The sequence below is a fragment of the Rattus rattus genome, chromosome 17, assembly GCF_011064425.1.
Source record: "Rattus rattus isolate New Zealand chromosome 17, Rrattus_CSIRO_v1, whole genome shotgun sequence".
Taxonomy (NCBI): Eukaryota; Metazoa; Chordata; class Mammalia; order Rodentia; family Muridae; genus Rattus; species Rattus rattus.
Window position 1 is genome coordinate 29,286,941 of NC_046170.1, and position 21,916 is coordinate 29,308,856.

Here is a 21,916-nt window from a genome sequence, read left to right on the forward strand (position 1 = left end):
AATCCCATTTCATAGCATTAACAGACCTGGAAACTAAACTAATATCCCAGTTGTATCCTCTGTGGATGCGCTCGATAGTGAATCTTCAATCATGGGATTTTTCAAATAGGAAATGTCTTGCCAAAAATTAGGAGCTAGACTAGCAATTTTGTAGCATGACTTCTAGCCTTTGTCTTGCAGCTGGAAGGGTAACAGAACAAACTAGTCTATAGAATGAGAGGCCCAGCACCAAAGGGAGACAGAGAGAAGGTCAGATGAGGCCTCAGTATCATCTTTGCCATTCATTTGTAGTTTTCACACACACTCTTAGTTGGTCTGTCTGCCGTGGGATTACCCACCATCTGGGAAGACCCCTTGAGTCAGGACTTGAGAATATACAAACCTCCATCGATAAAGGACCGGTGAAGTGTGGTCCACATATGAAGTAGTACGCTGCTGTGACAGAATCACGAAGTCCTCTGTATAGAGAGATGGGAAGCTCACCAAATGTTAGATTTAGAACAATGCAAAACACAGGTGGGTAAATCATGTACTGAGCCTCACCCCACCCCGCAGCTGCTCCTCCTCTAGTGCTGAGGTCAACAAGTCTGTCTGCCTCACACTTCCCATAAGTTCCGGTTCCATCTCCAGTCTGGCAGTGGGATGAGGCATAGCATCCTTTAACTGCAGGCTGACCTTGGTGCAGAAGCCTGCCTGCCTACTCGGCTGCCCATAGCTCCACCAGGCCTATTGGGTGGGAACAGCACTCTGAAGTACTCTGTTCTATTTCAAATCTTAAATCCCCAAATCTGAAGGTGCTGTCTCTTCCTTGCTGGACCACTGACTTATATACAATCTATCTTGTGTAAAATGGGGATAATACAGAAACATCTGTATATGCTTCTGGTATTGTACACAATTTCTCATGGATTTCATCCTGGTGTGTCAGGATAGCCCAAAGTTCTGGAAGCTGGGCCCAAGGATGGCAAGCAGGGGTTGGAACCGCTTCACAAAATGGGCTTCCTGGAAGGTTTCTTTTTAAACCACATCAGTGTCTGATCAGTGCTAAATGGTGTTGTTCTGTTCTCTCTGTTAGGACTCACGCACTTCATCTAGGCAGCCTTTAGACACTGCAGAATTGACAGTGCCAACTAGCATTGGACTCTTTCAAGATGAGCTTCCTCTTGCCCAAACTGACCAGCAAGAAAGAAGTAGACCAGGCGATCAAGAGCACTGCGGAGAAGGTCTTGGTTCTCAGGTTTGGGAGGGATGAAGACCCCGTGTGTCTGCAGCTGGATGATATTGTGAGTTTTAAATAAGCAGCCTTAATTAAAAGTTCATCCGTGGGGTTGGGGATTTAGCTCAGTGGTAGAGCGCTTGCTAGGTTCGGTCCTCAGCTCCGAAAAAAAGAAAAGAAAAGAAAAAAGTTCATCCGTTAACACTCAGCATCCTGAAAAGGAACAGGCTTGGTGTAGATTATCACACTTTCTCTATGAGCTGATCCGGCGTCTGTCCTGATCTGAGGCCCAAATGTGATGTCTGTTGTGCCACCCTCCCCCACTAGCGCCTGACAAAGCTCACTTCACTGAGCAGCCGTCAGAAGATCGGGAAATGTCAGCACAGCAACAGTCACATAGTGAAGTGCAGAAAGGTCCAGAGAGGGCTGGGGGAAACGCCTCCAAGTTATACAGGATGCAAAGTAGAGGGCTGAACTCTTTCTCTGGTTGCCAATACTCTCTTGTTTGCTGCTCCTAGAATGTGCCGTGTGGAGAAATGGAGTTTCACAGCGTCCTCACAGTCAGTAAAGAAGGAAATTGTGACTAGAGTTACTGTGTGTTTTTCTATTTACCATGGAGATTGAACTAAGATACATAAGAGATAGCCATTCCACCCCACCCCACCTGCCCCCGTCCAGCCTAGAATGTGCACTCTTTTCCATAGCTAAAAGTATGAGTTTCTGATCACTCCTACTTACTGATTGGTGTGTGTATGTATGACGTATGTGTGAGGTTGAGTGTACATGGAGATCAGAGGACAACTTTCAGGGTTTGGTTCGCTCCTCCATTTTGGGTTCCAGAGACTGACTGAGGTTAGAAGTCTCCTGCAGCAAGCACTTTACCTGCGGTGCCATCTCACCCGCTCCGCCTGTTCACGCCCGCTCCGCACGCTCATCTTACATTACGTAATGAGATTCTTACACCTGGTCCCTACAGCTGACTGTGATGGCAGACCTTAGACCCTGGCTTCAACACCCAAGGTCAACAAGAAAACTAGATTGACCGATTCTGAAACCACACTTCCAAAGTTCAAGTCCAAGTGCCTAGGAGTTGTACCTCCAGGGCCTCAGCTTTGTCATCTGTAGAGTGGGAGTGCTGAGCGCTGAGCAGTTCAGTGGTTATAGGTTATAGGTTAAATGGTTTCACAAGTGTGAAGCATTGAGGACAGTGAGCCAGTGGGAGGGGCCCAGGCTCTCCTCTGATTTTCATTTCTAGGAGGAAGGAGCCTAGGGAGTGTCGGCATCCTAGGTTGTTCGGGTGGCTTGTTGGGATCTGTAGTTTTTGTTTTGAAGTACTGAGCATTGAGACTAGACCTCATGTGCTACCACTAAGCTGTGCTCTCAGCTCACTCCAAGGTGAGTAGACATTCCTTTTTTTTTCTGTTTCGATTTTTTTCTTTTTTGTTCCCCCTTGGAAATAATTAAGCACAAGCCCATGAGATAGCTCAGCAAGTAAGGTCTGTTGCTGTTAAGGAGAGACCTGACCTGAGCAAGTTGTCCTCTGCTCCTGCACATGCACCATAGCACACACACCCATCCTGTCCCCCAACCCTCTGTGTGCATGCGCGTGTACACACACACACAAATAAAACTTAAAAAAAACTTAATTTCAAAATGAAAGAAACAAACATCAACAAAAGAAACGAAGAAAAATCTTTTTCCCAACATGTCTTAGTTCTACATTTCTACTGCTGTGAAGAGACCCCATAACCAAAGCAACTTATACAAGAACAGTTTATTTGGGGCTCACAGTTTCAGAAGTTAGAGCCATGACCGTCATTGCAGGGAGCATGGCAGCAGGCAGGCTAGCAGGCACGGTGCTGGAGAAGCAGCTGGGAGCTCCCATCCAGACGCAAACAACAGAGAGAGCTAACTGGGAATGGTATGGGCTTTTGAAACCTCAAAGCCTGCCCACAATGATGCATCTCTTCTAACAAAGCCACACCTCCTAACCCCTCTCAAACAGTTCCACCAGCTTGGGGCCCAAGTAGTTAAATATATGACATGGGCGCCATTCTCATTCAAAACCACACAGTACCTTCTGACCCTATCACCAATGATCCTACAGCGAACACCAGACAGCGAACAGTAATGCCGTGTCTAGCTGGACGTGGCGTACCCTTGTAATCCTTGCACTTGGGAGGCACAGGCGGACCTCTGTGAATTCAAGCCAGCATGGCCTGCATAGCAAGTTCCAGAATTGTGTCTTAAGAGAAATTCAAATGGGAAAATTTCCTCAAACAAAATTCTTCTCAAAATACTATAGCAAGCTTCGTGTACAATGTCACAGTGTGTTTCACAAAGGAAGCATGACAGAACTGACATAGCATTGTGTGACCTCCGTCCATCTTGTCATTCACAGCTTTCAAAGACTTCAGCTGACCTGAGTAAAATGGCTACCATCTACCTGGTGGACGTGGACCACACTCCAGTTTATACACAGTATTTTGACATCAGTTATATTCCCTCTACCGTATTTTTCTTCAATGGGCAGCACATGAAAGTAGATTATGGGTGAGTTAAATTGACTTTACATTCTGGAAAGTTGGTTTTCTCAAGGCAGATCTGTGACTGTTGTCTCCTTGTTTGACGCTCTTTACTTTTTACTTTAGTGCAGAATGAGAGTGTTTTAAGTGTGATTGAAAGATTTTAATTTCCAATTTAAATATGAAAAAAGTATAGCTTTTGAAGAACTGACTATCCATCCTTAAGAATAGAAAATATGGAATAGCTGTATTAGCTGAGCATAAAATATAAAACTTACCCAAAAGTCTGTTGCAACAAAATACCTAATATTTGGGGGTGGCATATGGCATTTATGAAAGATTCATTCCTACTAGGGAGACACTTCTCTGTGTCAAGTGTCTTCAGCCCCTCAGAGAATTTTGATGTCATTTTTCAGGCATGCTTGTCAAAATAAGTCACATGATGTCTTCTGTAATGTCCTCCTCTCCATCCTGTTCACACTGTAGCATGAGTACCTTTGGCTGTATCCAGGATGTGGTTCCTTCTCACGCTGGGGTCGGGGGTGGCCTCAAGAATTTAATACTGTTGGCTGGGACCTGCTCATCCTCCTAGGACTGAGTTACTACATTAGCTTGTTACCAGCTTCCTGCATGGAATTCACGACAGCGTCAAAGGCTTTAAAGTGCTTAACCTTGTAACCCAGTAATTATGTTTCCAGGAGTTTAACAGTATGTTGAAGATGCATACTATACAACTCTGAGGCTGAGACTGTTGTAAAATCATATTACTAATTTGTGACGTGATTCTTATTATCTTGAAAAAGAAACAGAACACACACACATACAGAGAGAGAGAGAGAGAGAGAGAAAACTAGAAGGGTATACATAAAAGGTGACTTCTGACCTCACAGATGATTTTGTTTCTCTCTTAAAATTTCTACAACCAATATACTTGATGTGTAAAATAATTCATAAGGTTGTTTATTAATACCCACAACTCAGAAGGCCGGCGGTGAGAACTTGAGAAGACTTCTTTCTGAGACACTGAGCAAACTCTGCCGCTCCAGCACTCAGGGACTCCACATGATAGTGGTGTGGGAGGCGGTGGAAGGCAGGGAGGCTCCTTCCCACACCCAGACTTCATGTGAGGGGCTCAGAGCCCGGATGTAGTGCTGTGCCCTACACCTGGGGAAAGGCTCTATGGAGAGAGCCTCTAAGGCAGGAAGGAAGGAAGAACCACTGCTCGCTACCGACCCTGCAGGCCTCAGGCTCCGGAAAGCTCTGACCACAGTTGTTCCCTCTGTGCTGCAGGTCGCCGGATCACACTAAATTCGTAGGAAGCTTCAAAACCAAACAAGACTTCATAGATTTGATTGAAGTCATCTACCGGGGAGCAATGCGAGGAAAACTTATTGTTCAAAGTCCTATTGACCCCAAGAACATACCCAAATACGACCTCCTCTATCAAGACATTTAGCACTCGCTGCTGTTGGAGAGAAGAGAGGCACAGGCTGAAACAGAACCTGAACCCAGAGAGCCTGTGGTCTGGAGTCCCTCAGAGACATGCTCACTGCCTGAGCAAGGAGGTTTGATAGGTCTGTAATCAACGGCCCCTCTGCAGAAGCCCCAGTGCTCCCAGAATGGAGATGCCTGAGTGTCCATTCTCTGAGAGCCTCAGAGCAGTGAGCGAGTGACAGGTGGCGTTGTAACGTCCCTTTATCTTGACTTTCTTTCCCCCTTAAGGTCAAGCCTCCTCCTAGGCGCTGTGAGAACAGCTTGGCCATGTTTGTGCACACGGGCTCTCCTGGGCCTCCATTTACTCATTTACTTGCCCCTTCTGCTCCCTCCTATCCCAGCTCCTCTTGAAATAGTTAATACTTAGATGCAGGGGAGTTCATTTGTTTCCTCACAGACTGAAAGCAGAACCCGCCCACATATTTACAGCTGGCAGGTCGTTAATTGACAAGAGAAAAATGTGGCTCTCCACCACCCAGCACAGTTTGAGCTAAATAACAAGTTAACTGCCCTTGGGAAGTAAGGGACAGGGCTCCCCAGAAAGCAGTGCCACCACCCCTTATTTCAAGGACTCAAGGCCAAAAGGGTATCAGATTGTTAAGGGAGCAATGCCTTGAAGGTTTGCTATTCCAAGGGCTTTTGCAGAACATGACCCAACCTCAGGAAACTTGTGTTTCTCGTAAGCCTGTGGTAGTGGTTGTCCCTGACACTAGAGTGAGAGAGCAGGGGCAGAGCTGGAGGGCTATGGCCAGGAAGCTTGTGACCTGCTGGGCAGCAAGGGACTTGTTGACAGCAGAGGCTCACGTGTGTGGGAGGCAACACTGTCACCACAGGGCCAACCCTGGCATTAGCTGCTTACTACTAAGCTTGTCCTTTAGAGAAAAGTGAAACAGGACCTGGTTCTGACAGATGTGGCACAGAAAGAAGGTTGTTTGGGTTTTCTGAGTCCTCTGCTTAAAGCTGAGCAATGCTTCAGGGAGGTGCAGACAGCCCTTTCCCACCACCTCCTTAGGATGCCTGGGGCTGTGACAGCCACCCTGGACACGTGGGATGAAGAGTTAGAGATCGTAAGAGTCAGATCCCTGATGTTACTGAAGTCCTGGGTGAACGATAAACTCTCCTCCAGTCCCTATGATGGAATAAAAGGTCTTTGTCCAACTGACTGTCAGCCTGGTCTTCTGTCCATCAGTCTAGGCACACAGGTGCTAGCAAGATCTCAGAATTTGCACAGGGAAAATACTATCAGCTTTCTTCCTGAGGGATGGGTAGGACGGGTGGCAGGGGCTCTGTAATCTGGAGTCACGCTTTAGATCTATCGTGGTTACTTTCCCTTCCACAAGTATTTACTAAGCATGTGTTGTAAATCCTGTCCAGTGCTAGAAACCATGCAGCTATGACTCCTGGACAGAGAGAGGTCTCTGAGGGAGAAGGGGAGTTCCTTGTACAGAAAGAGAGAAGCATAGCCGGGGAGTGGAGCAGGGAATGGAGGAAGGGCCCAAAGGTCTCCTTTGTCTATAGTAATGTCCTGCCACCTGCTGGCAGGTGCTGTGTAAGTGCTTGACTGTGCTGTTTTCTTCTGGTTCTGGAATGTAGGTCCTTGTCTCTCTTGATCTCATAGCTCTACCCTGAGGAGAGACACCAGTGACTCTGAAGATGCAGAGGTAGGCCATGCGGCTTGCCTGTAACCCCAGAACAGGGTGAGATTCTCCACTGTGGAAGAAGAGCCACTGAGAAAGAGACCCCAACTCTACCAAACCCCAGAGCATCCCAGCCATGGGGTTCTATAGTCTCTAGTTTTCATCCTCCCTAATGGAAGAAGTCGAGGACAGGTAATGACCAGAAAGTTTAAGTTGCTGAGCAAATCTGGGTTAAGCTGTTGAGAAGACCATTAAGCCACAGCCTGCCTGCATGTGCCTGTTTGGGTTTCTGGCAGACGGAAGCACAAACAGAAGAGCCTCTGTCACAACTCTCGTCCCACTCCGAGCTCACATTCCTCATAGGCTTTCCTCACCCATGCCAGGGAGATGACATCATGTGAGAGGAGCCAGAGTTTGCATTCAGGCAGACCCCGGATCAAGCAAGGGACACAGCGACCTCCCAGAGACCTGACTCTTGCAAACATGATTTCAGTAGGCAGACAGTCTGTAACACCCTAGGCAGTTCCTGGCATTTCAGGATGTCCCCATTTCCTAGTAGACCATTCTTCTCTGCAGCCCAGCACCATAACGGAGGACAAAAGCCGCATAGTACAAAGAGCCCAGAAATGGGTCCAAAGCTCGTTTTTTATTATTGACTGAGCAATGCAGGGCTAGCAGCCCTCAGATTATGTCCCCAACCCTTCCACTTCCTCTTCCAGGGTGAATTGCCCTGCCCCACTGTGTGCAGCCCTCCAGTCAGCCCTGAACTAGTTCTTGGCCATCGTTTCCTGGACCCAGTCCTTCAGGTCAGTCGCCCTCACGTACACACCATACTCAGCTACGGCACAACTCTTGTCAAAGCTCAGGATCCCAGCTGCATACCAGGTGTCCTCCTCCATGTCATGGACAGCAAAGGCACTGCCAGCGTCACCATAGCACGTGTCTTCCTCATACTTGGTCAGGCCAGCACAGAAGGTATGCTTATTCAAGATGGGCTGTACCCCAACAGGACTCACAGCGCCTTTCTTCTCAGGCACTGTGCTGTTCTCATAGTGCCGCTCACACCTCTCCTGGTCAGCCACAGGCAGCATGACATACTTGAGACGTTCAGTAAATCTAAAGTTGACATTCCGCCCCCAACCGGACACATAGCCCATGCGGCCTGGTGCTACGTAGTCTTTGGAAGGCAGGCAGATAGGCATGACTTTCTCAGTGACAAGCACTTTCTGCTTGAGCTTGATCAGCCCGATATCCACCACAGAGCGTTCGGGGTGGAGAACTACCTTCTCAATCTCCACCAGCTGGTTTTTCCCCACATAGAGTGTTAAGGTAGGGGCAATGTCCTTGGCTGTCGCATTCTCACTGTGATTCAGGAAGAGGTTTTGGGCAGTGGTCAGCAGCCACTGGTCACTGATCAGTGTGGCCCCAGTGGTGAGTCCGTGTCGGGAGATCATCTTGGCCTGCCAAGGAAAGCTGCCTTTGGCGTCCATGGAACCACCGATGATGCGCTGTACCTGGTCCACAGGATGCTTGGGCTTCCCACACACTGCGGAGGGAGGCGGAGAGACCGATGTGAGCAGCAGTTCAGAGCAGGCCCCCTGCAGAGGCTCTGGGAGCATCGGCCACCACTGCTTGTGCAACCAACAGTAGAGGAACACTGCCCTTGCCACCTGCTCCCGTGTGTGTGTGTGTGTGTGTGTGTGTGTGTGTGTGTGTGTGTGTGTGTACGTATGTATGTAGGTATATGTGTATATATATATATACATATATATATATATCTACGTACATATGTAATCGTCATCACACACATACACATTCCACAATCCTCTGAAAGTCAATGACAGACCTGGAAGCTGTGTACATTTCATTCCTAGACAAAGTTGGCCCTGCAGCAGCAGGAACACGGATTTTACAGATTATAATCAAAACTGACAGCTGAGGTTGGGCAAAATCTTCATGCAGGCAGAAGCGAGGACTACAGGATGCAGGAATCCCAGTTGTCCCCACTTGTCCCCATCTTAGCCCTTGTGGATTCAGCTTATGTTGTTTCCTCCCTGGCCTGGTCCTTTCTGGATTATGGCCTTGACCTTCGACCAAGGCTCTGTAAGCAGGTGTTCTAGACGGAAGGCATCTCCAGGGGAAGCAGGGTAAACAGTTGATTCAGCCAACCCCTTGACCTAATTGAGCATCGCACTGAACTCTCTGGGAGTGATCTTGTCCCTCCTTTGCCAGCCGTGGTTCTCTCTGACCCCTGTCTTACTCACTCAAGGCACACAAGAGGAACATGGCCCCATTTTAGCCCCATGCTTTAAGACCTCAACACCCACCTGCCTCACACTTGGGGAGTTTCTCGCCAGCAGCTGGGTTCACCCATTGCTTCTCACTGTTTAAGGTGTAGATTCCTGAAACAAAAGGAGGTGAGCTCAGAGAAAATGAACGTGGCCTGATGAAAGAGTTGGACAGGAAGAGGTCAGAGTTCAGATCAAGACTCTTCCCTCACAAGCTACCTTGGCATCTCCGTGCCTCAGTTTCCTCATTGAAAAAATGGAATTAAAGAGTGTCTCTCCCAAAAGGAGGCCATGAGAACTGCGGGAGCTTTAAAGACACAATGAAGCTCTTAGAAATTGTCAGGAATGTAGGCTGGACAAAGTCGTAGATAGACTACACTCCCTGGACTGGAGAGATGGCTCAGCGGTTAAGAGCACTGACCGTTCTTCCAGAGGTCCTGAGTTCAATCCTCAGCAACCACATGGTGGCTCACAACCCTCTTCTGGTGTGTCTGAAGACAGCATACTCACATAAAATGAATAAATCTTAAAAAAAAAAAATCTACACTCCTAAACAACGGGGCCATGGAATTATAGCCCCTTAACAAAACAAAACAGGAAGCTGAGACGTTAGTTTGGTAGGAGGACCACCAATGGGAGACAGGAACTTTACTCCAATCTTGTTCCCCTGCTTCCAGGCAGTACTTAAGTTTCTGGTGTGACGGCCCAGCCCTACCCATCAAACAGGGCCAGGGGTGTGGATGGAGGCATGCTCAAACAGCCTTACCATCTCCTCCGGTCTGTAGTTCGTAGAACTGTCGGCAGCGGTAACGAACCAAGTGTTCCACGTAGCCGTTTGCAATCTCTGGGGGCTTTGGGCAGCTGTCATCTGCCAAGAGAAGCCAGGAAAGGGCTGTGGGTGCTCAGGTGGCTCCCCGTGCAAAGCCAGAAGAGACGGAGCTGCCCTGAACACCAGACTCCCTTGCACCCGAGTGGAGGCTGAGGAAGGGAGGCCCCGAGGGTCTAGGCGAGAGGAGGATCTGGGTCTTCCTTAATACAGTGCGGGACTGATGTGGTCAGACAGGGCCACAGCCCTGCCGGGGTGCACAGCTCCTGGGAAACCCCCGAGACTCACCTTCAATGTCTGTGGCATCATTGCCCAATTCCACAGCAAAAAGCTGACCCCAGAGCAGGAGAGTGACGACAGCTCCCAGGGCTCTGTGGAGAAGTGGCAAGAAGGAGTAGAGTTGGTCTTGCATTTGTGCATTACACGCAAGCAAGGTGACACTGGGAATTTTGTAGAAGCTTAGAAAGGGAGCATCATGACCCGAAGGAAAGCACCACCAGTGTGGAAGCATATGTGCTACCCCAGCTCTCCACTCTGAGGCAGGAGGATCGGGGCTTGGACCACAGCCAGTGCTGCATAACAAGTGCCTGTCTCCCGCCCGAGAGGTGGGAGGTGGAACAAGAACCAAGTGGGGAGGAGGCACAGAGCGAAGTGAGCCTCTGCCTCTGCCTCTGGCTCTGGCTCTGGCTCTGCCTCTGGTGGTGATCACCACGTCCAGCAAGGGGAAGCCTCTGCACGCATCCATTAAGTACCAGCTATGAAGACATTGTTAGGACATCGTAGCTAACTTAAAGGTGATGGCTCTAATTTATTTGGCTCTTCTCATTTTTGGAAATTTCCCAAAACGAAAAGGTTATTTTAATGTCTAATTTGTCAAAGTTGTTGTTCTCCTTCCTAAGACACAGTCCCATTCTTTTTCTAGGCTTGTCACAAACTCCTGAACTCCCAGACTCACCCTGCCTCAGCTTCTAGAATCCCTGGGGGTGCACTATGACCCAAATATATACATATGTATATAACTCATATGTGCTTGTTCCTATTACTTCATAAGTATTTGGCCTTTAAGGGATTATATATCAGGGCTGGAGAGATGGCTCAGTGGTTAAGAGCACTGACTGCTCTTCCAGAGGTCCTGAGTTCAATTCCCAGCAACCACATGGTGGCTCACAACCATCTGTAATGGGATCCGATGCCCTCTTCTGGTGTGTCTAAAGACAGCGACAGTGTACTCACATAAAACAAACAAACAAACAAATAATTTTTTTTTAAAAAAAGGGATTGTGTATCAAACCAGAAGTTACCTAGAGAAAACTGGCTTCCTCACAGCATGACTTGTGGCCACCATTGGTACACAGACCACATTTAAACGGTAACCAATTCCCTGTAGATTCTGGCCAGTTAGGAATTCCTTTTGGACACTATGCTTCTAGTCTTTTTGTAACCTTCAAAGTCTTTATATTTTGATTTTAAAAAGGAAGGGGGATGCCTTGATGGGGCCACTAGACTGTGTGACTATTGTCTTTGTTCCTTTAAAAGCAGGAAGCCTGTTAACAGCACAGCCAGCATCCCAGGAAGCTGTTGCATGCCTGGTAAAAACAAAACCTTTCATCTCACCGGGAAAGGTCCTCCTTAGAGATAGAAAGCCCTGTCTGTCCTGCCCATCTCTCATGGACACAGGAGGAAGGGGCTTTGTCACTGGTCCCTTCACTTCCTGCCTTTGACATTTCAGCCTGAGGTCTTCACCCACAAAATTCACACTCAAACTGCGTAGTCAAGTTATTAAACAAAAGTCTCACAACGCTTCAGGTAAGTTTACAGTGTGTTGCGATGCATCCACAGCTATCCCTCGGCCATATGCGGCCTGCAGGCTGCGGGCTTAACTCCCACAGAACAGTGCCCATCGGCCCTCTTCCTGCATCCCATTTTCTCACCTCTCCCAGAGACATCTGCATTGTGTGCCCAAAAGTGGGACGTGTGGACTGTGGACTCACCTCATCGTGGGCCTCTCTCGCCTCTTTCCAGAAGGGCTGCGCTGTGCTGACTCCTGCTCACCCTTTTATGCTTCGGGGTTTCACCCCACCTCCTTTTCTTCCATTTCTGTGTTTGCACAATGTCGGCCTTGCTAAGGTCAGTGACTGTTCCAGTAACCACAAAGCAAACCCCTTTTCAAGAGCTGAGCTCTTGCTTCATACTTGGCTCTCCTCGTGGTGTTATTTTACAAATCATGAAGAAATCTAGCAACTTCACGACCCCTCCCACCCACCGCAGTGGTGGATAACCACAGAGAGTGGGACACGGAACAGGGGCTGTTAATCTGATACTTAACTGGGAGAGGGTACCGTTAGACCTCTTTTTTTTTTTTTTTAAACACCCTCGTCACCCAGCCTTAACTCGGACTATAAAGAAAGTATTTTATTTTTTCAACTGTGCTGCCCAAGCATAACCATCTCCTGAGTGTGGAGAACTCTGAAATTTGCAGGCAGCAGACTGAGTTATTGGGTCTTGGTCCACTGCTCTTCAATCTCAGAGTGACTAAAGCTCTATAGCGTAGACTGACATGGGACCCTTGTACTGGCTCCCTTCTCTGGACTTATCTCGGAATCACTTCAAATCCAGTGTAGACCTTCCTGCAGTCTCACCCACAGAACAGTAGAAAGAAATCGGTTCCGTTTCACAGTTGCTTCCCGACCCATGAGGACATCTTCCTGTTGCTAAAAGTCTTCCGATTTGAAATCAGTGAAATGAGCCTGCTGTGTCTCCTCTGATTGTTCTTAGTGGAAAGCCACACCACATGGCTAATGTAGACACAGAGTCCTCAATGGCAGGACTCGCTGTGGGCCTCGCAGCCCAGTGGTTAGTCCAAATGGGCAGCTGAGAAAACCAATGTTTCAGCCCAATGCCTGTTCTGGAATGCTGTTCACGCTAATGTAGCCGCTCAACCTAAATGGCTTCACTCGTTTTAAAAAACGTTTTTAAATTAGATCATATCACAGAGTCACTTGAGCGGTTCATAGTGGCATTGGTGCAGTACCAGATCAGCTGGGAAGAGCCCAGATCACTCGATGGAGTATTGTGCAGCTATGCAGACAATCAGACAACAGACAACAGGGATAATCTTACAATTCTGATCCCATTACAGATGGTTGTAAGCCACCATGTGGTTGCTGGGAATTGAACTCAGGACCTCTGGAAGAGCAGTCAGTGCTCTTAACCTCTGAGCCATCTCTCCAGCCAATCTTACAATTCTGAAAAGAAAAAAAAAAAAGGACAAAGTAGTAGAGGTTTGCAGCAGGAAGTTCACTGTTCTTACAGGGCTCAAAGCCAAGCAGTTTGCTCAAGGACACCCAACTCACAAACAACATCTAGACAATGAAAAGACAGGGCTGGAGCTAAGGCTCAGTGGATAGAGCACTTGGCGGTTCAGTTCCCAGCATCAGATGGCTTACACTGGCTTGTGATTCCAACGCCAGGGCATCCAAGCGCCTCTGAAGTCAGATGCAAGACACACACACACACACCCCTACACGTCATGTAGCATCAATAAAAGTAAAAAAGATACAAAGTCCACAGGAAAGGAGAAGACGTTTGCAGATGCTCTGTCACATAAAGGCTTAATATCCAAAATGTATGAAGGTCTCCTCCAGCGAAGTAACAAAAAGACAAATAACTCAGTTATAACATGGGCAAAAGATCACAGCATTCAGGAGGCTGAGGCCCAGGATGTAGAGTGGGAGCCTTGGCTGGGCAAAAAGAGGCAAAAATATAAATAAAGGATTTGAACAGATAACCTTTTAAAAGAGACACACATGGCCAGAAATCACAGGGAAAGATACTCAGGTAGATTAAAGAAGTCACCTAACATCTCCCTATGGTGTGCATATACACACATACACACATACTTGTACATAACGTGTGTGCATACACATGCACACCTATACACAAATGCACACAGATGCATGCACAAATGCTCACACTCATGCATGTACACACGTATAACACATGCTCACACACACAACTGTACACCCCCCCCCAAAAAAAAAACCAAGAAAGAAAATTTACTCAGGAGCATTGAAAAATCTCATTAGCAAAATGATATAATCACATTTATTAGAAATGGCTATAAATTGTGGTGTGTGTGTGTGTGTGTGTGTGTGTGTTGCATCTCCCCAGGGAAAAAAAACTGTCGCACAATGAGATGTCCACCGAAGGGAACAGAAACATGATGCTTTCTGTGTTCACTGTATCATCTTCACAGTGCTCCAGAGGTAGAAAAAGCCCCAAGGTCCATTGAAGTGGAATTTTTCCTTAATTGATTGATTGGATAATAAAGATGACAAGATGCTAGTCACTGGGCGGGGAGGAGGTGGGCCTTCCGGGTCTGAGAGAGGAAGAGGGAACCTAGGAAAAGGAGCTCACCCTTTTGGACTAAGAGGCCAGAGCAAAGCAGACAAGATTTAGATCGGGGACTGTTAGATCTAGTGGCAGAATCCACCAGGACCCATCACAGGAAGATTTCCAACATAGAATAGTTGGTCAGGATGATAGATTCTGCACCAGTGATTGTGTTATCTGTTGATTCTAAACTAAGATTGTCCGGTTGTTTTCTATTTCGCAGTGACTCAGGTGGGCCAGAGGAAAAGAACTTAGCTGAGGTGAAATTCGGCCAGGCTTTGGGGTGGGAAGATTAGGAAAGGACTGAACTCCAGGGGAAAGGCAGCCAGTGGAGCGAGGGCTGGCGAGAGCACACCCTTAGCTGTCCAAGGGGACCAAGAGCTCTCGGAGCTCTGGATAGGCAGAGCCAGCACTGATGGGAGAGGCTTTGGCTTGGGGAAACATTCGGTCTCGATCTCAGGTTATGCACTGGGCTGGGAACAGATAGCTGACGATAGCATAGATTGATTTTTAATTATTACACCCAACAGCCCATTGACAGGATGAAATGCAAAATGTGGTGTGTACGTGCAAGAGAATATTATTCACCCACAGAAAAGCATGGAGCTGATTGGTGCCTTCTATGTAAATAAGCCTTGGAAACACACCAAGTGGAAGGAGCCAAACGGAGATTCACAGAGGCAGAAAGCAGATTAGAAAGTGACATAGGGGGCTGGAGAGATGGTTCAGCGGTTAAGAGCCCCGACTGCTCTTCCAGAGGTCCTGAGTTCAAATCCCAGCAACCACATGGTGGCTCACAACCATCTGTAAAGAGATCCGATGCCCTCTTCTGGTGTATCTGAAGACAGCTACAGTGTACTCATATATAATAAATAAATAAATCTTTTTTTAAAAAAAGAAAAGAAAGTGACATAGGATGGGGCTGGGAGACACCCGTGCGTAAAGGTGTTGGAAGATATTTGATTACACTGTGTTATATAACACAGTGTGTTAAATAAACAACCAAGACTGTGTTATTTCCTGGAAAAACCTGTTTCTAGTGGTGGTGTGGCTCAGTCCTAGCACACACCATAGGTCATCTACACACACACACACACACACACACACACACACACACACACACACACTATTCTTTTTCAAGGGTAAGAAACTGCTAGAGCTGAAAGAGCTTGCCTAATATCTGTGTAGCTTCTGGCTGGGTGATGAAAATGTTTTGGGCACGGTGCTGAGGGTTGGTCAACACTGCGGTTGTGATCCATGCTGCTGAAGTGGAAGCCGAAAATGGCTGAAGTCGGCTGTCTGATACATGTATTTTATCACACCAACTGGAGAAATAAGTCATGGGTAGTAAGTGAACTTCGCTGTATGGGGAGGAAACAAGCACAATTCAGCTGTAAATTGGGTAGCCATACACTCCAGTGATAGAAAAGCTTTATCCTTCAAGTTCTCAACAGAACAGAGAACACAAAATGTCAAGCACTAAACGTCCCAAGGAGGTAGGAGGGAACCACTAGAGGATGCTCCCAGGAAATATAGAAATATAGAAATATAGAAATATAGAAATATAGAAATAACAAGCCATTGTCAGTGCCCCAGCTGTAGCCCTGGGTGGGAAGTTCACAGATGTATATTTTACCATGCTGTATTGTCTGTCCACGTGTATGAACACATACAATATTTTTAAAGTATGAAGTATTTGTATTTTCAAATATACTGGAGGAGGAAGTCCCTGGGACAATCACTGAGGCCTGTCTGTCACAGAGGAGTCTATCTGAGCAAGGACTGGACATTTAGGTCTTGACCCACGTAGAGCACACATGTAGTGGATTCCCCTGGGTAACCCTGGAACTCATTTTGTAGACCGGGCTGGGCTTGAACTCACAGATCCTCCAGCTTTGCCTCCCAAGTGCTAGCACTAAAGGAATGTGCCATCAGGACGCAGCTGGAGAGCCATATTTAAAGGTTCATGAAAACGTTCTCTAGTTAGTGCTCACCCTGCTGACCTTTGCAAGGAACACAGTATCTGTTTCCCAAAAGACGACACAGCCTGGCCAGACAAAGTGGCTGTATCTGTAATCCCAGCATGCACTAGGCAGAGAAATGGGATTTCAAGCCTATTCTAGGCTACATAGGAAACTAGAGAATAGCCTAGGCTACAGAGTGAGTTCTAGAACAGCCTAGGCTACAGGCACAACAAGGACCTGTCTCAAAAACAAAAGAAAAATTCAGTTGGCCACAAAATTCTTGAGATTTTTGCCCACTACAGAAAAAAAATATTATTTTATTTTTACTATATTATTCTACCACCCCAAGGTAATCAATAGCTAGGGCGTGTGTGTGTGTGTGTGTGTGTGTGTGTGTGTGTGTACGTGTGTGTGCATGTGAGTGTGTATGTGAGTGCATGTGTGTGTATGTGTGTGAGTGTTTGTGTGTGTGTGTGTGAGTGTGTGTGCACATGTGAGTGTGAATGTGTGTGACTGTGTATGTGTGAATGTGTGTGTGAGTGTGAGTGTGTGGATATGAATGTGTGTGTGAGTGTGTGTGTATGTGAGTATGTGTGAGTTTGTGTGTGTGAGTGCATGTGTGTGTGCATGTTAGTGTGTGCATGTGTGTGAGTGTGTGTATGAGAGTGTGAGCATGTGCATATGAGTGTGTGTGTGCATGTGAGTGTGTGTGTGCATGTGTGTGTGCATGTGAGTGTGTGTGCATGTGAGTGTGTGTGTGTGTGCATGTGAGTGTGTGTGCATGTAAGTGTGTGCATGTAAGTGTGTGTGTGTGTGAGTATGTGTGAGTGTGTGTATATGTGTGTGTATATGTGTGTGGGTGTGTGTCTGTGTATGTGTGTGTGTACATAGCTTTGATTATATTTTAATTTGTATGTGGGCACATACATGTTTGTGTCTCTGGTCCTGGCAGCAGGTGCCTTCCTCACTGAGCTGTCTCGGTGACTCCGTACTTTGTCCTAATATTGATTGTGTCTTTTCTGTGTCAGTGACTCCCTGTCTTGTGGTTTTGTTTGACTTCTTTGCTTTGCTCTGTTTTAATGTTTATTTGTATGTGTGCATCTGTGCATGCATGTATACAACCGACATGCATGTATGCACCCACATGCAGGTGCCCACAGAGGCCAGAAGAGGGAGTCAGATCCCTGGAGCTAGAGTAACAATCAGTTCTGAGTCACCCAATGTGGGCTAACATGGGTGCCGGGAACTGAACCTGGGTCCTCTACAACAGTACTAAGCACTCTTCACTGCGGAGCTATCTTTCCAAAACCCTGTTTCTTAGTTTTTGAAGCAGGGTCTCGGGTAATCTTGTGTGTTCTCCAACTTGCTGTTATCCAAGGCTGGCCTTCAATTTCTGCCTCTCTTTCCAAGGGCTGAGGTCACAGGTGTTTTCTCTGCCTCCCCCGAGCCCCACCCCAGTCTTTTCTGAATTTTGTAAAGTAGAAGCTTCCACCATGGTAAGCATTGTGCATATGATATGCGGTCCGTTACAGTCCATGTGTTAATACGGTTTCCTTGGCCATTGAAGAAGTCTGCAGTTTTTATTTTGTCACATTTGCTGCATACTTTATTTGGTTTACTTGTTTTTATTTATGTGAATGTGTGGCATACTGCATGCTGCTAAACTTGTAAACATGGAGCTCTTGATGGTTTCTCCACATTGACTTCAGCTCCAACAGCACTCATTGAATACGGCCCATGTAGCTTCCAAAGCTGGCTTGTCTCCTTTCCTCGAGTTCTGTTATTAGGTACAGTCAATTTTAGACTTAATACTGCATCTCCCATTGGAATTGACCACTTATTATGAAATAGCCTTACTTCTCTCTAGTAATCCTTTGCGTCTTAAGTCTTTCAGGATGTGCTAACTTTCTTCTGACTAGTGTTCCTGTACTTCGCCTTTTCTATTTATCTATATTACCTGTAGAACTTACCTATCTTTGCCTTTTAACTACAGTATTTGCTTTATTTATATTTAGTGTAATTACAGGTGGGGTCAGTTTTAAATGTACCATTGTTCTCTTTGTTTCTTTTTAATCCACAATGTCTATTTTCTTGATTTCTCTATCCTACTTTATTACATCGCTTGGTTGCCGTTGTTTTGAGTTGGGTTTTGGTGAGGGTACTTTTGTAATGTCTCACTCTGAGTCTCACTCTGTAGCTCAGGTGGCCTGGAATTCATTAAGTAATCCATCAAGTAGTGGCAATCCCCATGCCTCTGCTCCCAAGTTCTGGATTACAAGCATGAGCCACCACACCTGTTTGAATTACTCAGTGTCTATGTTTTACTCAGTTTTTCATTTCCTTTTGCTTTGTTAGGTCTTTGGAGGGGATGTTGCGGTCATGTATGTTAAATTTTATTTCATTTATCACGTGTGGGGGTGGGGCAGGGAAGTGTGTACATGCATGCACACACCTATGCCAAGTGCGCTTGGGGAAGTCAGAGGACAACCTTAGGAGTCAGTTCCCTCCTTCCACCATGGGTTCCAGGGCTTGTGCTCGGGTTGTCAGGGTTGCACTGATGAACACTTCCCAGCTGCACATTTAGATCCCAATGTTGTAGTTGGAATAAAAAATGTCCCCATAGTCTTGTGTATTTGAACACTTGTCTCCCAGGTGGAACTGGGGAGGGACACTGGAATTCTTAGAGATACAGGCTTGCTAGAGTAAGCTTATCACTGGGAATGGACCTCACGGGCCTAAAGACTTGCCCTACTTCCTGTGGGTGGTAGAATGTGCTTGGGCAGCTTCCTGCTCCTGCCCGCTGCTGCCGGGTCTTCCTGACCATCGTGTACCCTGCCAGGAAGCATGAACACAAACAAACCTTGTGTGTTTAAGCTGCTTCTGTCAGTGTTTCATCACAGTGACAGAAACATAACTAATGTAGACATTGGTAGGAAAAAGAACCCATGAACTTGAAAGATAGCAAGAGGTGGGGGCACACAGGAGGGGTTGGAGAGAGGAAGGTAAATGGTGTAATTGTAATCACAAAAAAATTAAAGCCAAAAAAGATTGGGGTCGTTGCTCCAAGGAATGTGAATGTCGGGTTTTTTTTTTTTGTTTTTTTGGTTTTTTTTTTTGTTTTTGTTGTTGTTGTTGTTGTTGTTGTTTTGGTTTGGTTTTGTTTTTGTTTTTTTTTTGAGAAATGTGGAAGTTTGGAGCTTCGGGCCAGAAAAGCAGTTGAATGCTGGAAGCATCTGTTGATGGGCCATCCTAGTACGATCCTGGAAGGCTGTAGTGCTGAGAGGGACGTCCATACTGAAGGCCTAGCTCGTGAGGTTTCCGAGGGACACAAGGACTTTATTAGCAGCTGGGCTAGAGGCCATTCATGGGATGTTTGCAAAGAATCTGACTTCCTTCTGCCAAAGTCCTAGGAACTTGCTTGAAGGTAAATTTAAGAGTGACTGACTAGCTGGGTTTGGTGGCCCATGCTTTTAATCCCTTTACTCCGAAGGCAGAGGTAGGCGGATGATCTCTGTGAGTTCGAAACCAACCTGGTCTACATCAAGTACCAGAGTTACGCTAACACTCTCTCGCCTTTGTCCTTTAGCCCATTTCTGACTGGGAAAGGCAGACTTTAATGAAAATTGTGACAGAATTCACCTTTTTTCATCTTTGTTGGTCTCTCTTTGCTGGAAGGGGTTGACTTGAGAGCTGGTGTGTAGTTTGGCAGTCACCATCTTGGAAATTCCTCACTTACGCAATGTTTGGGTTGATTTTGGGCAGGAGGTTAATATTTTGGAGAATTTTTTCTAAAAGCTTGAAACTTTGGTACATATGGCGCAAACACTAGCAAGTGTGTCTGACAGTGGCCCGGTTTTTGAGAACAGAATTGCAGGCAGTTGGAAATGACTGGGAAGCAGAGCCTGTGTTCCCAGCAAGGCAGTGCCTCCTGGTCCCTGGAGCTCATTAATATTCTAGAAACGGGTGTCATAACGGGAGCACCTGTTTAATTTGTTTATTGAGACAAGTTGTAATTTTGAGCAACACGCTCTAGGTTCCCACACTCCTCTCTTGATCCTGCTGGAAAGTCATGTGTGTACCCCAGGAAAACATGGGGTTCTCTGCCCATGCTGTGTATGAACATGTTGGCATTTGCTTATTCTCTGCCCTCAGCAATGCCAGCACACAACTCGGGTCTGTTTGCTGAACTAAATGGAGGGTAAACAGAACCTTTGCCCTCAAAGTTTGCGGAGGGAGCAGAAATTATGCAAAACATGAACCAAGTGCTACCTGTTCTCTACCTACACTGCTGAATGGCTGGTCCTCGCGGAACCACCATACCGAGCCCCTTACAGAAAAGATAGTCATCACTCAGAAATGGCAGGCCACACGTGAGGGTCCTCGCCCTGGGCTGGGCACTTTCCCATCCGGATTCTGAGCACCTCCTGCTTGGATTCTTCAACATCACTGAAGCCTGTGGCTCTGTCATCACTTAACGAGCCTGATTTACAGCTGAGACACACACAGGACTAGGAATTCTCTCAAAGTAACAAAGTTAGTGAGAAACAGTAAGCAGAGAGACGGGTCTGAGATATAGGCCAAGCCCACGACCGCCCAGGGGTCCTGACCTATGTGCTGACCTTCTCTAGGTTAGGGCTCCTTCACACTACTGCGTCCAGTTCCCGCCAGAGTCACCCCAAAGAGTCAGCAGGCATGGTTTACCCAGAAGAACACTGACCAGGCTGACGTCATCTCTCAGGAGCTATGGGGGAAGAGGGGTTGTCTTGAAGAAATCTGCATATCAGATTAAAACTGACATGGCAGAGACACCCAGCAAAGTGGAAGGAAGGCCCTAAGACACTGTCCCCCCCAAAGCTGGGAAAGCCAGCGCTCTCCAGGAAGTGAGGCTCTGTCTCAGCCCAGGCCTCCAGGGACATCCAAGGACACTGTGGCAGAAAGGCCATGAGGAGATAGCACAGAACATGTAGACCGTGACTGGGAAGTACATTATTAGGCAATAGCTCAAGGAAATGGCCTCATTGCATGCAGGCAACAGAATCTCTGAGTACCAACCAGATCCTGGGAGGAGCCACACAGCCCAACCCCTTGACAGATAACTCTAGCAGGGGTGGAATTAAAATAGAATTGAACTTGTGAACAGTCAGTCCAAGAAGTTAGGCCTCACAGATACCTGGCAACCCAGAAGTGACTCCTCTTCCCACTGTAGAGCCTGGGCTCCTTCTCCTGCCATGGGGTGGGGTGGGTTCCTCCACCCACCCACCCCAGCCCCTCAGGTGTGGCTTCCCAGAGACTAAGAGCAGCGAAGCGTGGTTATCTCCATCCCCACCATGTAGCCCAGCTACTGACAAGCAGAGTCTCGCCAACCGAGGAAGAGCCCAGCTCAACTCCATTCATGTACATGTTTGTGTTTATTTTTAATGGTTAGACACGTAAAATTGAAATTCTGATCTCACCAGTCTGATATATTTGGGGTTCTAAGACTCAGGAACACCAGACTGCTAAGAATCAGACTAAAGGAAGGCAGAGGCAGACAGACCTCTATAAGTTTGAGACCAGTCTGGTCTACATAGTTTC

General features: G+C 47.0%; 2 protein-coding genes across 3 annotated transcripts; one reads left to right on the forward strand and one right to left on the reverse strand.

The window, feature by feature from the left end:
- The first annotated feature begins 1,037 nt into the window (after positions 1-1,037).
- Positions 1,038-6,398, forward strand: Txnl4b (thioredoxin like 4B). The gene is made up of 3 exons (XM_032888193.1): positions 1,038-1,283; positions 3,618-3,769; positions 5,032-6,398. The coding sequence occupies exons 1-3, from the start codon at positions 1,152-1,154 to the stop codon at positions 5,195-5,197; spliced, it is 450 nt and encodes a 149-aa protein (XP_032744084.1). The 5' UTR covers positions 1,038-1,151; the 3' UTR covers positions 5,198-6,398.
- A 1,100-nt stretch (positions 6,399-7,498) lies between these two features.
- LOC116886696 (haptoglobin) lies at positions 7,499-13,139 on the reverse strand. Of its 2 annotated transcripts, XM_032888195.1 has the most exons (5): positions 13,107-13,139; positions 10,275-10,357; positions 9,927-10,028; positions 9,200-9,274; positions 7,499-8,418 (listed from the first exon to the last, which is right to left on the reverse strand). In XM_032888195.1, the coding sequence occupies exons 1-5, from the start codon at positions 13,118-13,120 to the stop codon at positions 7,640-7,642; spliced, it is 1,053 nt and encodes a 350-aa protein (XP_032744086.1). In that variant the 5' UTR covers positions 13,121-13,139; the 3' UTR covers positions 7,499-7,639. The 2 variants fall into 2 exon arrangements, with proteins under 2 accessions (XP_032744086.1, XP_032744085.1); XM_032888194.1 differs by lacking the exon at positions 13,107-13,139 and having other exon boundaries at positions 10,275-10,537.
- Positions 13,140-21,916: the final 8,777 nt, after the last annotated feature.

Bases quoted from the DNA above. Each gene is read 5' to 3' on its own strand.
- LOC116886696 (XM_032888194.1), bottom strand. From the start codon at position 10,497: ATGCTTCCACACTGGTGGTGCTTTCCTTCGGGTCATGATGCTCCCTTT. The intron at 10,029-10,274 runs GTGAGTCTCGGG...TTCTCTTGGCAG, and splicing joins TGATGCCACAGACATTGAAG to ATGACAGCTGCCCAAAGCCC. The intron at 8,419-9,199 runs GTGGGTGTTGAG...CTCCCTCCGCAG, and splicing joins ACTCCCCAAGTGTGAGGCAG to TGTGTGGGAAGCCCAAGCAT.
- Txnl4b (XM_032888193.1), top strand. From the start codon at position 1,152: ATGAGCTTCCTCTTGCCCAAACTGACCAGCAAGAAAGAAGTAGACCAG. The intron at 1,284-3,617 runs GTGAGTTTTAAA...TGTCATTCACAG, and splicing joins GTCTGCAGCTGGATGATATT to CTTTCAAAGACTTCAGCTGA. The intron at 3,770-5,031 runs GTGAGTTAAATT...TCTGTGCTGCAG, and splicing joins CACATGAAAGTAGATTATGG to GTCGCCGGATCACACTAAAT.